The 17974-nt window shown below is 37.7% G+C and overlaps 1 protein-coding gene across 2 annotated transcripts in view; it reads left to right on the plus strand.

The window, feature by feature from the left end:
- Window positions 1–16291, plus strand: part of LOC128309589 (protein folded gastrulation) — a 40489-nt gene extending 24198 nt beyond the window's left edge. Inside the window, exons 2-3 of one of the 2 annotated variants that reach the window (XM_053046022.1) lie at window positions 2264–2289; window positions 13234–16291. In XM_053046022.1, the coding sequence (XP_052901982.1) occupies window positions 13338–15779 (2442 nt within the window). In that variant the 5' untranslated portion in view covers window positions 2264–2289; window positions 13234–13337 and the 3' untranslated portion in view covers window positions 15780–16291. The remainder of the gene's footprint in view (window positions 1–2263; window positions 2290–13233) is intronic. The other variant, XM_053046023.1, reaches the window with a different exon arrangement.
- The last annotated feature ends 1683 nt before the right edge of the window (window positions 16292–17974 follow it).

A 17974-nucleotide genomic window follows, 5' to 3' on the forward strand; every position in this document is an offset into this window, starting at 1 on the left:
GATGCGCTATATTGCCTGTTACCAATAATTCATTTTTAAAATCGCTTCCCCTAACAATCCATTTCGATTATAGCAAATATTCATTTTCTCATTGCTGTGATGAATCTAGAAAAAACGCTTTTAGTTTCGAGTTTAATAAGGGGAAAAAATGGAATGTGCTGCCAAAAGTTAACACTTGCGATGGGATATTCTTTAATGGATCTTGGCCAAATAACGATAGATTTTCTGCTCTGATTGTCCAGAAAAAAATTGGCAAACAGCCGTCAGAAATATTTTAACTTTCTTTTATACACGACAAAATTAATTCATTCTTCTCAATGCAAAATTATAAATGACTTGAAAGAATTGTTAATTAAATTGCTAAGGAATTTTTAAGGAAGCAATACGAGCTTTTTCGTTTTTTATGAATACGAAAATAAGGAAATTCATATCAATTTTTTAAATATACATTACGATTGATTTGTTATGATGATTACGCCATGAATTGAGAAATCACTGTAAAATATTGCTGATGAAATGTAAATAAAAGAGACAATAAAGAACAATAAAGAAGAATGAAATATGTGAACACGATGTGAAATGAAATCATAACCTACCAATTGCTTTATCTGCTTGGTTTTGTGCCTATACTTATATGTCAGAAGCATGCACGTGCTAAAAATAAATATCCCATACCACATTAAATTACAGTGAATGCTTCATCATTCAGGATTTGTATCGAAACAGAGAAGCATATAAATGCGATATGGCCGTTCTGACCTTTCAACGTTTATCTCCTAGGACCTGGCGAAGGTCATGTACTGGTAAACCAGCATTGTACCGCATGCAGGAACTACAACGAAATTCAATCACAATCACGTAAAAGAAACGTTGGCAATCCCACCTTCGCGGATCGCATAATTGTATGCCTGAAGTGAGTGCGCTAATTACGGTTGGCACATCCGGAAAACCGTTTCGAACAACCAGAATGTGGTGCTGGCTTGCAACGGCACACACACGAGCTGTGTATTCTTATAAAGCAGTGTACGAGGTGCGATAAAATAAATATTAATACCAGTGCAATTGTTGACTCTACTCCAACGGTTGCGGTCGTCCACAACCGGATCTGAGAAGATGTTATGACAAGTGAATAACTCTCACAGTTGGTGGCTCGATGTATTCGCATTGTGGTCATTTACTACGATCTGACAGGGTTTTACGATTGTATTCCTTTGCTTTGTCCCTCCTATAAAGACGCTCGAATCTCTTACTTCCTGAAAGCGTATTTTCCATGCAGAACGAAGAATGGCCAAGTATGTGACATTCCACGTCAAATATCACAAAAGTATCGTGATGGTTATTAAAACCACCCACGGAATGCGCAATTATCACGATAGTTTCCCTCATCATGGCAAAAAATAGAAATGTAAAGATGAAGAACGCAATCCGTTATATAGCTTGTTGCAAACATTTTATCGAATGTGCATCATGTAAATTTTTGAAACACGTTTATTTTTTATTGCCACATACTTACTTACTTACTTACTTACTTACTTACTTACTTACTTACTTACTTACTTACTTACTTACTTACTTACTTACTTACTTACTTACTTACTTACTTACTTACTTACTTACTTACTTACTTACTTACTTACTTACTTACTTACTTACATACATACTTACTTACTTACTTACTTACTTACTTACTTACTTACTTACTTACTTACTTACTTACTTACTTACTTACTTACTTACTTACTTACTTACTTACTTACTTACTTACTTACTTACTTACTTACTTACTTACTTACTTACTTACTTACTTACTTACTTACTTACTTACTTACTTACTTACTTACTTACTTACTTACTTACTTACTTACTTACTTACTTACTTACTTACTTACTTACTTACTTACTTACTTACTTACTTACTTACTTACTTACTTACTTACTTACTTACTTACTTACTTACTTACTTACTTACTTACTTACTTACTTACTTACTTACTTACTTACTTACTTACGCTATACGCTTACTTACGCCGACAGTACGACTAAATAAAATAAATAAAACAATGTGTAAATTTCTGCTGTTGTTCTGTGTTTTTGTTCTGCTGGGCGTTTTTTGAAATTGTTCGAGCGACGATGTTTTCTTTCAAATTGTTTTATATATTTTATATCAAGAAACATAGACTAATTTTCCATACAAGTTAGAGTAGAATAAAAGCACCCCACTAATCTCAGCGTTTTTATTATTTCTGATTTTCATTTTTTGCAGATACACCTGCGGCAGTAACTATTGAGGTATGGATAATGTAATGTAATATGCCTGTAGCTTAAACCCTCTTCATTCCCATTACAAGATTCCATTATACATACAAAAGAAGCTATAAAATGCAGTACCTAACACGATTTTTTATCTTGTTTTGATCTTGGTGATTTTTGTTCGCATTTTGTTGGACTAACATCAAACTATCTGGACAATTCTTATTTATCCGTAGCAAGTATATTAAGTATATTCTAGTCTGTAGCAAAAATTAAACCATTGACACCAGACCAAAACCATTGCAAATCCACCATTTGTCAGTACCATAAGATCTGAGAACATACATGTTCTCATCTGAGACTACATGTTATATTTCAATTTGTTTTATTTCTGTCCCAACCAACCGCATCTGAATTATTTCTGGAAACATGTAATGTCCAAAAAAACGTTTGTTTCAATCACTTCTTTGGGTGCTGAAACCCATAACCTGGTACATATTTTCACAGCCCTTGCTGGGAAACCGCCTAAAACATGGTTTATTTTCCATCCTCCCGGGATGTGTCACTCATACGTTTTCGTTAGAGTGCGGAACGGCGCCTCGTTCTGTCCGGAAAACACATTCGCTTACAAGTATGGAACAAACCACCAAGGTCTACCATGTATTACATCGTACATTAAGTTTATCATTTATCATAGTTCTCATGTTTACCCGGACGTGCTCATATTTCGAACGTCAGTTCACACCAAGAACTTTTTTTCTTGTGTTTGTTGAACTATGTAGTGATAGGATAATGGGTTTTTGTCACCGATTTATGACACATTAAATGTTACTGTACCGTGAATAGAGTTATAAAAGATGGCTAGAAATTAATGGAAGATTTGCTGTCGTGGAGTAGAGATGTTAACTATCATGCTTCCAATGAATCGGGTGCTTTAGCATTTAAATACCAACACGAGCCGCATGAGGCGTGAAATGTATTATTATTACGTTAATCTTTACTTGCTTAAATGCATTATGTCTTGAACTTATGTTTCGACTGGAAACGGGAAAATAAGTTTATAGATTTGAGTGGATAACATTTCATACTGATATTAATTCTGTAACTCGCTTTAACTTTGGGTAAATTACATTCGCATATCACGTACTATATGCAGCTTCAACAACCGACTTCAAGGATGAATTGATTATGGCTTACGTTGGTCTTTTATTGCGCATCGAGCAAACAGTTGACTGCTGAAACAGTTATTTCTTTGAACTCTGCGCATTCTACCAATTTTTCAAGTGCTACTGGTAGATTCTCCTTAGCTTTTGGCACCTCATCTTTTGGAAAGTGTCACGTACGGAAGACACAAACGGAAGAGCAACAGGGTCTTCTCGTGCCCCGAAGGTTTTACTTTCAGCTCGACTCAGTAGACACACGGAAACCACGTACGGGTTTCGCGTGTCTGTGAATTTAGGCTCAACACTAGCATGCTGACTATCGTCACAAACACCGCAACCTTGCGCTTGAACGTGCACTTTCAATGGCAAGTTCAATGGGTACCAAACTGTCCATGTATAATGTTTCAACTGTTTTGGAACTCCGAAACCCAAGCCAACCAACAGCAAATACGTAAGAATTCTTCACACAATTATTTCATTCCCTTACCACAGGTGATGATTTGCAAAATGACACGAAAAAACATACTCGACGCACCCTGGTCTAAAATTGCAGAAGACCTGCAGAACTGCATTGTGGCCTTCTCTGTGGTTGAAACACAATACATTCGCTCCTGTAACGTTCCATCTAACCTGCCGGTGCTTATATCTGAACCGGTAGACTATTTGTGGGATGTTTTATAGTATTTTTTTTTATAAAAAATCCGAACCGTTGTTTTCTTGAAACTTAGATCTTTGGTTTTTTTACACCTAAGGTCTGAAACTTTAATTTCTTTTTATAACTTCTTTCATAAAGATATGAATCAATCGATTTATTTCCTATTTTAAAGCTGGTTAGGCTCATTCTATCACTGAACATAGTTGCACATTGATTTATACCCATACTACCCGCCAAATTAATCAGACACTCAACCAACTAGTTAATGATAGACTGTAAGTCTGACTGCATCCATGTGCTAATGCACTATGGATTGCATCATTTCGTTCCTCTCCTCTTGTGATCACTTTCTTTCCCTCTTGCATTGCGGTAAAGATAGAGATGATGGTCGACCAAAGACCATGATGATTGTTTGTTATGGCTAATAATTTTCATTCCTATCCACTTTCCGCTGTTGCGGAACCCTTCATTTCTCCATCAAGTTGACAACTTGTTGTGAAAAGTCGTAAGCAAGTGATTTCTCTTAGCAGATCATTAGCACCAATAGTGAAGCACGATGGATTTTCAAACAGTGGGTGGATGGTAGGTTAGATAGCCATGAGGTCGCGGTTTTCCTTTTCCTCGCTTAGTATAGTTTGTAATTAATGTTTTTTTTTTTCAATATGAAAGGGAAAGATAAAGGAGAAAAACTCGATTTGAACAAAATTGCGCTACATAATGAAAATATACATTTGTTACAATGAAAATGTGTTCGTCATTACTGTTCATTATTTTATTTATTTATTTGGTAACTTCTCAATCTTCTCAACCCATTCATTTTTTGTGGCCAATAATTCTCATCAGAAACTGTTCTCCCCTTTTTGAAAATGAGAAACGTGATGAAATCGCAAAGAATTTAAAGTGATCCTCGACCTATAATAGAAAAGGCGATCTTGCTTTCAATCGACTAACTGTGATCGTAAATTTTCCCCTCCGTGGCCAATGTAAATCAATAAAAAAATCTCCAGGCTGGACTTTGGAAAAGGGTTATAGCATATATTTGCTACTATTTCCACCCTGCTCTGGCTTCTTTGTGACAGGAATGGAACCAACGAAACGAATAAAACGGAAGCTACAGCTCTCAGATCGTACAGCAATGCGAGATACTTATTAGGTCAAAATATTAAACTCTAAACTTAACACGATCGTTTAGTGGTTTAACCATTCTTGTGCATGATTGCATGGTGTGGCTAGTGGGAGATAAAAGAGAACCCAAACAGAAGAATGACTCGGAAACGTATTTATGCTGCTTGATCGGTGCCACAATTTGCCATGTTCCGTTTCAGCGGTTTTCTGTTGTGATCTGCGCGAGCTGTTCGCGTTGTTTATCTTTCCCTTCTCAGTTTCAATCATCTGTAGTCCATTAGCCCAGTTCAGTGAGCACCAAAGTGTGCGGCGGCTGATAGAAGCAGACCTTTTCAGTAGCGATGGTGCTAGCCTGCTATTCTAGATTTGCCCTTCTGCAAACATTTATTGTCTCTGCGATGATTTTGAAAAAACGAGACAGCAAACCGAACCCACCGATCGCTTGAGAATGTAAATTAGTATGTGGCTTGATTGTGCAATAGTAAACATTGTTTGTTCTTTCGCTTCACAACACTGTAAGGCTAACTAGCTCGCGTAAAAAAAAGACTAAAATGCTCGACTGCCAGTAGACCGGGTGACTAACGTTGAGGGCGGAAATAGCGTACATTAGCATCTTGTTTTTATTTTTGTAATATGTTTTTTTTTCTGTTTGCCTTAATTTCCAACGAGACATTGTATAAAACTACATGAATGAATATATTTATTAATGTTTACTATTACTTGCATTAATAGCACTGTTTGTGCTGTGATTGTGATGAGCTAGCATTACTAACAATTATTCTCTTTGGTGATGTTTTCTTTGCTGAAAATAATAGTTTAAAGCAAAGTGTAAGCATTCCTATTTAGTGAATCACAACCTTCTTTGAACTTGATCTTATTTCTGGTAAAAATATGTTTCCTGCAACGAGCAGTCACTCGCTTAATATAATATGCTCAATCGAATCAACATGTTATAAACGCATGCAATTCGTTTATTGTAATGTTTGCCAATTATTTTGAATTATTCTTTAATTATTCTATTTTTTTAATTATTAAAAAAACAAAAACGTCCTCCAATAATACTGTCTATCCATCTATCGTGATGACATGTAGATATGTCTGTCCTTTTTCAGAAGCCTATGTATGCTACAGAGTTGTTTATGACGGCCTACAAATATTATATGAGCAATGATTCCTTACTCAACAGTATATGCTACACATATCAAAATCTTAATTATCTCAATATTATGAATGCGTAGTTCGCAATATTATCGCAAGGCGTGATTATTCGAATCATACGATCCATTAAGGATTTTTCTCAGACGGTTGACCATCAAGTTTGGTGTATAAATTACCTTCGCCCTATTATGTGTTGTGTGATGTATAGCGTAATTTTCATTTAACAAATGGTTCTGGGATGTAGTCCTTCTTGCAACGATTGTTGAATGCTAAATAAAATTTTAAGCTAAATAATGATATTAATATACTCTTCCATGTTAATCGTTGAATAAAACATAACACTTCTTTAAATCTCACCAAACTCAATACCCTTAATGCGCGTACTAATCCTACAAACAAGCACTGCCAACGGACACACTATACAAAATCAAATCCAATACATATTAAATGAAAACAACAGCATACTATACGGCATTATTCTGGAGAAAAACCGGCTTACTTTCATGTGGGCATCTGCTTGACTTGCTGCCGGCTATAAGCGAATAATAACTTTACAGACACTTACCCCACAGCTCTTAAAACGGGCTTGATTTGCGAGCTAGAATGGCAGTACATACAGTGGTGAAGAATAATATTCGCACCGGCTTCCCGTCCATGCGATTAGCATAAATGTTTTCAGCACGTCACTACTGTAGTACCGAAACCAACAGTCGGAAGGGAAATTTTGTGTTAATGTCCAAGATGGCATGAAATTATGATTACATTGACCGTTGCCGAGGTTATCCTTCACAAAACGCGAAATATGTTCGTACGGTGCACACGTACAGTTCAGGTGTTCCGTACGGTGTTCAAATTTGAGAGTGTCATTACTATACCTTGTTGATGTTTGTTGTTAAGCGTACACACAGTTCAGAATCGCCGTTTACTTTCCTGTTATACATACATAACGTGAGGAGTACGATTCGGCACACTTTTTAATCATTCAATCATTGCTATCTATTAGAACAATTTCACTGGTATGAAAGTGTTCCAAAACCACATATATAATACGGTGAATATTGATAAATGGCACACATAAATGAAGACACATCACTAGGTGGTGGATGTAACGCGAACTGCATGGGAAACGCATTATTTATCGCTTAACAGCTGCCACTCCTCGCCACGTGAGTAGCACCGTGTTTTTTGTTTTGTTTTTTACATAATTGAGTTGAGAGACATTTGGTTTAGCAACTGTTCCTTCGGGCAATCGACTCGATACAATGGATTAAATGTGTTATGCACATCGAAAGAGAGGAATGATAGATGAGACGATGGTTTAGTCATTCTGCTCATGCAATGCGGTCAAATCGTATAGTGGTGCGCTGAATGAATGGAATTCTGCTGGCAATGCACGTGTTTGTGTTGGAAATATTGGCCAACACCTACATCGCAATATTTGCTCCTCCTGTTTTCTAGATTATGAAAAGTATTATGATATTTGTATGCTACTGATTTTCTCAATTGAGTTAAATGAGTTTTATAAATCTTTTGTTTATATAAAAATAGTTATTCTTCCATTTGTTCCAACTAAATCAAACTAGAAGAAATCTAAATAAAAATTCTAAATTTTGATTAATTATTTATTATTAACATTTGAATGGCACAATTTATTAAGTTGTCTTCGTTTTTTGGAATGAATTAAAAGATTTTGAATAAAAAAGAGTTATATTTTTTCAATCATTTACTCATATTGGTATTGTTGTTTCCACTCATGTTTTTTTATTGTTGTGGCAGTTATTTTTAATAATCTCGCCTTTTGTCATACACTTCTAACGAAGCGATACACACTCCATCTGTAGTGATTTATCATCTTATAATTTGAAAGATAGATATAAACCTCCAGCATATAAAAGTAGACCCAATCCCATTAAACAGTGGGTGTATGTTTCACACCGAATTCCATCACTGGTGAATCAAACTCAAACGCGCAAAGTACAAAAACAAAAATCTGATACCATTTTCTAGCATCGTTCTCAACCGTATAACGCACGAATCCTTGACGTGTGCTGGCCTCGCATATTTCAACGTGTTTTGTTCCCTGATGACGCCATAAGTGTAATATTTATAAATGCCTATGATGCATCTTCCTTTTCTAGTACACATCCGACAACAAGTACTAACTTGTTTGGTTGTAATAATTAACATGCACACACAAAGACACTTGTATATAGCTGCTTAAACTATTCGATTATATTTGTTACATAATTGGAGGGTAATTCTGTTACTCCGACATAAAATAAAGCATTTTAATGCATTTCCCTACGCATTACATGACAACATTTCCTGTAGTGATAAATGCCAATTGATGCGACCATAAATACCGCCACCTCTGATAAGAAAGAAAGCGCAGGGAGACAAAGAGGTCTATTGAACTTTTAACAGACCACCAGGTATTTACAGTATGTCGACATCCTCGGGTGTCATTATTTTCAGATGCATTTTAATGGCTCCCGCGTAGATACGAGTGGTGATGAAAATTGAACCATACCTAAAGCCAACTTAAGATAAAAATTATGGTAGTTTAGGTTTGTTGCTAGAAACGAAGTTTTTCATACAAACAAACGAACAAGCTTGTTTACGGTCACGAGTGGTCTGTAACCGATAACAACCAGTGAACTTTTGTCCGAGATATTTCATCTGTTTCTCCATTGTTTCTGAGTTTGATCCGAATTTTACAGGTCACCCTAGCGTAATGAGCAGCATTTAGTTTCATATTCTGAGAGCCATTTCAATTCCAATTATTATTTTTTTGTAACTAATCGTCTTATTTTACTTCTAGACATAATTTAAAAACGCACAAAGAAGTTTGCTCTGTAACTGATAATGGGTTACTGAAATGAAAAATCAATATTTCATTATACGGCTCTTAGTCGTATAGCTTAACGATTTGTTCAATAGCGGAATGCTTCTTCAATTATCTGACCCAAGCCTGCTTGAGAAACACACTGGCATGAATCTTGTCACGCGCTTCACTAAAAGCCAAGGTTACTGAAGCAGTAACGTTGGCGTTTAGTTGATTAATAGTTTATTAGTAGTTTCGTATTCTCGCATTTCTGCTTCACATTATGCCGATGTGAGATTTGCCAGACTTGAAGACATTTGCATTAGCTCGGAGATGTGTTTTGATTGATGATCCATTCACTAGATCCGTTTGATGTTAGGAGGGTTCTTATGGTTAAAGATGGTAGCCAGTCAGACAGCGCTCTGTTTATTTACCCATTCGAGCAGTTTTCTTCATCTGGCTACCATTCGCTCGAGAGTTCTGGAGAAATTTACGATTGCTAATTTTCCCTTAATTTACCCATAATTTTTGGTTTTGTGTTTTTTATCACGGAGCATTTTTATTGCTGTGTACCATTTCATAAACATGTTCGCTACCTGGAACATTGCTTCCTGCTTAATCCTAAACCTTAATCTGATTATTAGTATCATAGTGTTTTGTACTTCAATAGTATACTTCTGGTGACGTTAATTTCATACGAAATTAGCATGACAAATTACACGTAACTTACATGCATTTTGTCTGTGCTGATCTATACAAGTGCAACATCATCAACACGTCACTTTTTAAAAATTATGGACATTAATGTTTAGAAAGCTACGCTTTCCAATTGCTATTTCGTACCACATTTAAAATCTGACCCAAACGTGGTCGTCAGTAAGCAAAATAAACAAGCCGATAAGCTTCTTCGAGAAAATCCAGGATGACAGTAACAACATTAGGCTATCAGCAGGAGATTTGCAAGTCGGGAGAAGAACGAAAAGGTTTAACTGTGCGCGCATGTAAGAAAAATGTCTAACTCATGCTCACGTCCTTGACACCATTGTGGGAATGGTTTTTTACGATACTTTTTCCTGTTTTCTATTGCATCCCTTCGTGTGTCTAGTAAGTTAAGAAGTGAGGTTGCATTATGCCCAAAAGCCGATTTTGATTTGTTTTATTGAGCATACAAGACACCGTTATTGACAGAAAAATAAAGATTCGGAAAAAGAAAAAAAAATGTTTCCAAAAAAAAGGGTCAATATGTGTACCATTGAATCATGGCATAGCTGTACGACTGACATCCAGCTGAGCAAAATCCTGATAGAACAATGGAAACATTCGTACATGACGCAAGAAAAGTTTTCCGTGCGCTATTGTTTTTTGGTTGGACAATGTGCAGAAAGTTTCGTGTAAGGGGCGCTCAAAATTGGGCATTTTTCAAACAATCATTTCGGATTTGCTTCACTATTTCATAGCCATCAATTCCAATGGCATTGCCGTGTTTGGGCATTTGAAAAAAAGTAACGGGGATGTTTTAAGATTTCATCTTCTTTTTTCGACATGCATAAATACTCCTTGAAAATTGGCATCGGAGAGCAGTTCACCTTTCGGGTTGTGCCAGTGAACATCGGCATACAATCCCAACTAGGATCATCTGAATGTACCGAGCTTGCGTTTTTTTCGAAAAGTGATCTTCCGTTAACAGTAGTGCACTATGCTGAAATAGTTGTCAAAAATAGACAAATTTAATAATCTCGTTCGATTGGTGTGTACATGTGTGTTTCTCATTTGATATCAGTAGACTAAACTAGACACAAACTCTTAAAAGAAGAGTGAAGTGTATGATACTATGTGGATACTATGTGGATAGCGTTTTAAAGCGATTAGTCTTGAAACTCATGGCACGTTTATCACGTTCAAACGGATTATGTATAATCCGGTTGATTTTATGATGCTGAGTGGATTGTGACTAAATTAACAGGAGACGTGTTAACACAACAATAGTCACGTAGCTAAATAGTCTTCGGCGATGCGGAAAATGGCTGGTTTGAGGAGGTGCTAATAATTACGACAAAAATCACATTGCTTTTAGCCATGCTAAACTGTGTGTTATTCCTAATTATTCCTGTTGTTTATATATGTTGTAATAGCTATCTTGATCATGAAAACTGATCAAATTAATTAATAACAAATCTATGTTTGATTTATGAGTGAGTTGCACAGTAGCATCGTCATACGGTACAACATAGGCAAGTTTAAGTTTTTGATAAACTTTCTCTTCTGCAATAATCTCATTCGTACCAAGGGGTGTTTTGACCACCTGGACATCCTGAACTTTTACTATCAGCTATTATCCTAATAGTACGATAAATAGAAATTAAATTAAAAGCATTGATCATAACCGATTTTTCGATATTATGTCAAACGCACAATCCCTTCTATTCAAATGGCATGAAGACTGCAAGAAAAAATGAAATAGCATGTTTCTTTTTCATGGGAGAGGAATGGTTCATAATTACCCTCTACCCTCTACCACTACTCTATATCGAAATGAAATATTGATTTCCGCACACTAAAGAGCTTCGCATTTACGACGTCGTTTATCATTTACGTTCAAAATTAATTTTCCCATTGAAACGCCGTTCGATGATATGATCGCCAATTTGGATAAAAGTGATGCCACAAATAAAATTACAAGTGCCAATATTTGCATGCCGGCGATCGAGTGTTTGCTGGCAGATGGCTCGTTCGGCGTTTCAAACCTCGTCGAATGCGAAAGATGTTGATTTATTTGCAAGTCAGGAACCAGATGAAAATTATGTTCAGGCATCAATATAAGAAGAAAAAACGGTGGTGAAAGCATGTTGCGAAAATAAATGTTCGATTTCCAACGTTTACAGAATCATCAATTCTGTGTAGAAATATGCCAAGCAATTGATCAAACGTTGAACTACAACAGTTTTTTCAAGTGTTTTGTATCCTGTCGCGATCCGGTGTTGTATTGGTAGTGGTGCTAGCCTTTACATGGCAGGACCGAGACAAAATCCCATTCGAACCATTCTCCCGTTTGCTAGTCGATAAGGCCTGGTCGTTCTAACTCTATTTTATAATTGAACTGACGCCTACCTTTAAAATGATTTATACATTAACGAATATCTTCGATTAGAAACTCCATCATCAAAGTTAACAGTATTATCCGCACTACCTTCTCCTTCAACAATAACAGTTGCGTTTGGATCTGTATACGGTCGTTTAAACAATGTTGGTGACAAAACCGATCATTTTTAATATTGTAGATGCATCTGTATATAGATTATTGCGTGTTTTGTATGTTCCCGTTCTACATCGCCATAAAATAGCTACTTGGAGTCAATTACAATAGCACGCTGGACGCGTTTTGACGAAAATAAGGTTTTACCACACCCTCGTGATGGCATAAGTTTATTTCTCATTACTAGTCGTTATCATACAGCGTTTGTACATTGGTACAAACGTATTCACTTCAATGAAAAATCGGCTTGAAGAGCGGTTCACAAACAGAGATGAACCGGTTTTATGGTGACCCTGGAACACATTTTGCACAGCCAACCGTGCTTCGACCGAACCACACAAATTACTTAAAACAGGTTAAGAAAACGTCCATACTATCTGTTTTCCGTTTTCCAAGTACTTGAAACATACCATAAGATCAAAGTTGAATTCCCTTTCATACTTTCTGTGAATATGTTTTTTTTTTCATTTAGAAACACAAATATTCTGCCACCGTAGTTAATGTATTTTAGTCATCTGGATTACATCTTGGCTTTGAAGAAAAACAAAAGTTCGCGAAGCATCAAGTTTAAAATTACCAGCTTGCATCTTTTCATATTTCACGTTTTGCTGGGTTTGATTTTTTTTTTTGGTATTTTCAGAGGAATCATAAAATCATAAATCATAAAACTATAAAAAACTTCTCCAGTATGCCAACACCAGTACCCAAAATATGTTTGGAACATGTAGGCTTCTTCATTTCGTTATATTTATTGTATACAACGATTAATATGATTATCTATTTCGTCTCTCTTTTAATTTCACAGATTGTCCAATCAAGTCATGCGCCAGTGGCTGCAGTTAGGGCGGGAAATTTGAACCAACTATAAAAACGAGGAATCGAACGAACATAACGACTTTAACGTTATCAATGAAACATAAAACGATAACCCTGACCAGGAGGAAGATGGAGTTATGCTGTTGGTGTCTGCTGCTAGCAGTTTTAGCAACGGACGCATTACCAATCACTTCAAAACCTCTGGACAACAATCCGGACCATCTGACGTGGGAGGCTGCATGGCTATCCGAGGACAACCGAGCATCGATGCCTCTCGGAGGAAAGTCCAAAAAAATCACTCCCAAATCGATCTTTATCACACCGTTCCTCAACAGTTACAACACGTCTTCGTGCCCACCAGATTACAAGGTGGACTACAACGGCAAATGTATTCAGGTGGTGAGCATCAACACGGCGGACATCCTGGTGACGAAGCTTCAAAGTCTTTTCTCACAGCATGGGGACGGTGGCAACAACGGTGGAGGTACTGGAGAAGATGACTACGATTATGATTATGATTCTACGGGACCGTTCCACGTTAATCTTCCACTCAGCATTGATTTACCGCCGGAACCACCACAACCACCCATCGGTCAAGCAACATCCAACCTGACATACCAAGATATCCCCCAACCAAGTTTCTACGATAGTGCCATGGTAGAGATTGCAACAGTTGATCAGGATAAAGCAAAAATAACAACCGTATCGGTTAGTGATCCAGAAAACCCATCCTCCTCCGTAAAGCCCTTTCTTGCCACGTCCACCCCCAGTACACCAGAACCGGCACAGGTGGACCATAGACTCGCCGACAGTACGCACTCCAACATTTCCTTTCTCGCGTTTGAAACCCTTCCCAACGGAACACTGGTTGGTCAGGTCGAACTGGAAGGAAAAAATAGTACGATGGTGCAGAGTATTTTTGTTTCATCCACTACAACTGCTATACCGATGGCCGACAGTGGCAGCACAGCGGAGTCTACAGTCATTGAGCTCGCTAGTAACACCGGTACAACAACTAATCGTGATGCTGATACAACTTTTGCGGATGGTGATGCAGTAACGAGCACAGTGCTATTCACACAGGATATGTTAACGACTACGACAGTGCAAGGTGACGGTATTGGAAACAACCACACAGAAAAGGAAGAAGATGATTCAATAATCACTACTACAGACGTCAGTAGTATGAATGCGACGACTACTACCGAACAGAATGAATTGGACTTGGAGCGGATGAATCTGGAGATGGAAGAGGAGTTATTGTTAGTAGACAGTCATCGTAGTTCACCAAGTCCATCAGCTCTATCCACTACGAACGTTTTTGAGATAGAACCGAACATACTTCCAACAGTTGAAATGGTTCCAAGCGACGAACCAAAAATCGTCAGCAAAGATCCGGAACCTGTTACAGTGAGCACAACATTCCCTCCTCCTATACATGCATATGTGGCAATACCTACAAATCCTTCAGTTCAGATCATTACACCGATCAAGGGTAATTGGGATCTGGGAATCAAAAGTGGATCAGCACACCCGATTGCTGCTAGCCATCCTATTCTACACGATCGTACAACACGTGCCACACCGGAAACAACCACACTAGCGATTAATGTGGAGAGATCGACCCAGAAACCGACCGACCAGACGGTACAACAAGACTCTCTGGATGATAGGGAAAACAATGAAGGAGTTGGCCGTCAGGAGGCTCAGCATGCAATGCGTGGAGTAAGCGGGGCTAGTAATAGTGTTGTGCATTATCATTTTCCTGTATCAACGCTCGCTTCTACTAATGAGCTGAGTGTATCCTCCCTCGAATTTGAAATCACAACTGCCAATAGCATTCTGCAGGTTCTGCCAATCGCCTCAACTCCGCCTGGTAGTAATAATAAGAATTATCTAGAGCAGTTACGTAAAATAAATGAAATCGTAGCTGAAAAGCGACGTCACCAGCAGCTACAAGAGCATCATTTCGGTGCAGGTTCTTCTAGTACGCGCATACGATTCCCATCGCAAGATGAAGAACAAATGTCTAGTGCCGCGAGTAACAATTTTCCACAAAAAGCAAGCGGTGTTCGTTTTCCCGGTACGGCTACAAACCGTTTTACACCATCTAGCAGCATTCGTCTTCCGGATATCTTCCCCAAGAAGTCACCGGACACTACGACGCAACGTCCCGCCTTCTGGTGGCTCCCATCTGGGTGGGAGGTTGACCAAACTGGCAACAAACCGATGTTACTGCGTTTTTGGTCCCGAATGCCACTAGTACGGGACAGCGCACTGCAGTCAACATCGTCTTCAAACACGGGAAATGTCAACCACGATCCTATTGATACTTCTACTGAAACTAGCAACAATCGATGGCGTTCGGCAACAGGCTTTTATCAGCAACAGCAGGCAACAGGTACATCACACCCGCTAGCAACAGCGCGAGGCAACTCGAAGAGTCCAACCGAAAATTTTTACAAGGAGGTTTCCGCTCAGGAGGTTTATAAGGTGATGAACGCACGACAGTTGAACCACAATCATCAGAGATAAGTCAGTAAGTTTTCTCTTTTGTCTCCAAACTCCACAAATCCCCAAAAGCCTTTTTCTTTGCCAGTGCGTCAAACGTCCTCAGGCTTGGGGACGCAGCACGCACGGGGAAAGGAACAAGGCAACCTTTACCAAAGTCCATACCAGCAGGCTTCGCAAGTCCAGCTTTAAGTATTACGTAATATGTCCATGTCTATCAGGCGCTACTCCCACGGGATGCTAAAAGATTTTCAGTGTAAGTTAGGGCACGTGTGCGTATGTGTGTCTGTACAGGTTGGAAATGAGATCAGATTGTCGTTGTTGTTCAGGTTTGCCGTTGCTGCAATGAGGTTAAGGGAAGATAGTAATCTAACCATTACGACGTGTAATTTTCCCGTCTCATTTGATCTTTCAGCACCACTCTGCTAACAGATCGTCCTCCATAGCTTCCTACATGACAAATCAGACAATCTGTGATATTGCGTTGCAAAGTTGCTGTCTTATCTAACGTAAGAACTTGTGGTAAACTTTTTGCATTTTCTTCTTTACATCCCCTTAATGTTATGTTACATTTACGAGCTTCCTGCGATTTTCGATAGTGTTGTTTTTACAATATCTAAACCGTATTTCTAATAAAAGTAGTATTTTCGTATCTTGAAAGTACTAACTTTTCTAAAGAAAAGTCCCGTTACGGTAGGAAGGTGCGATCCTGCAGCGTAAGTGGAATGAAAGATCAGATTACTTCAGTTCAGAATGTTTGATGTTCGATTGTTACTCCCCAAAATATATCCCACGAGTGTTTGATATTAGTAAGCAGCATAAATCACATACAGTAGTTTTCCAACAAACGCAAACAAAATTTTGAAACATCGCAACAAATCATTAACTTCTGCGGCAGAAAAGGGAATTAGCTTAATTTTTTGTAGCTGTATCTAGTATCTTTCGTTCAACCTGGCCAGACGCTGACTAATTGTACATATATTGCTAATACTAGTAGCTAACAATATACCATTGTATTAGAACGAGTTATGAAGTAGCTAACCTAGCCGTTAAGATTTGTATTATCTATTAAACTTTTAGCTGACTCAGTACTCACCAACACGCACACATACACACACAGACGCTTGCACCCTTCTTTTTATGATGATACATAAGAATAAGCATAGTATTTTATGGAGAAAGAATGAGAAGTAGAACAACCCCTTATGAGCATACCCATACTGCAAGGTTTATGTTTGCGATATGTTTGTGTAAACCAGTTACTTTTATGTTACTATACTACACGCATCGTGTGATGTTTAGACGCATGTTAGAAAATGTGTATTAGAAACAGAAATTTGGTGCATATACCTGCCTTTACAATCCGTCGGTTATTTTTATTTTACCATCTCGTGACTTCCTGCCTCCAAACCCCTAAATTCTCATTTATTAAGTGCTGCTAGTACTATTAGTTGCTAGTGCATCAAAATTTATGTGTACGAATGTATGTGCCAAATATGTGTTATTGATATTTGCGCGTGTGTGTGCGTGTGTGTTTATGTTAAACGGTAGGAAATGTGACCTAATTGTCATAAGTAATAATATATAACACGGTTTAGTGTGCTCTACCGAACTTTTGTAAAACTTCGAATCATGTTAAAACTATGTCGTCACACATCACAGAGCTAACTATTTCTTGAACATGATGCTTTTTAGGTTTTTTGTCAAATTGTTCAATTTTTAATCGATGTTCTCTGTTTACTAAGGGAGTGATAGCGTCATTTGATTTTTGAACCAATATTAGGTCTAGATGGTAGCAAACAAAAACAAAACATCATTGTTAGCCGGTATCCCTTCTTCTCTTTTGATTAGTAGTGATGATTTTTGATGATGAAACGTCTGTAAATATTATTGACGGTCGAATAACCGTCTGATCGACCCAAAAATAAGCATAGGAACAAAACGGTTATTATGCTAATTGTACTATACGTTGTTTTTCGTGTTTACCTTTCTAATCATTTTTTGATTTTGATTTGATGACGTTGCGTTGCGTTGTAGAGGATTTTCCTTAGGAGATTGCAGAAGATATTTCTCTACACATGGTACAGGATCAAAGTTAGGGACGTATATGCATCGCATCACAATTGCTATGTATGAAGTATTCAATGAAAATGAAATGCGACAATCGATAATCGCAGAAATGATCCCGCTCTTGCAACCGTTAAACGCACAAAAGAATA

The sequence above is a fragment of the Anopheles moucheti genome, chromosome 2 (genome assembly GCF_943734755.1).
Source record: "Anopheles moucheti chromosome 2, idAnoMoucSN_F20_07, whole genome shotgun sequence".
Classification (NCBI taxonomy): Eukaryota; Metazoa; Arthropoda; class Insecta; order Diptera; family Culicidae; genus Anopheles; species Anopheles moucheti.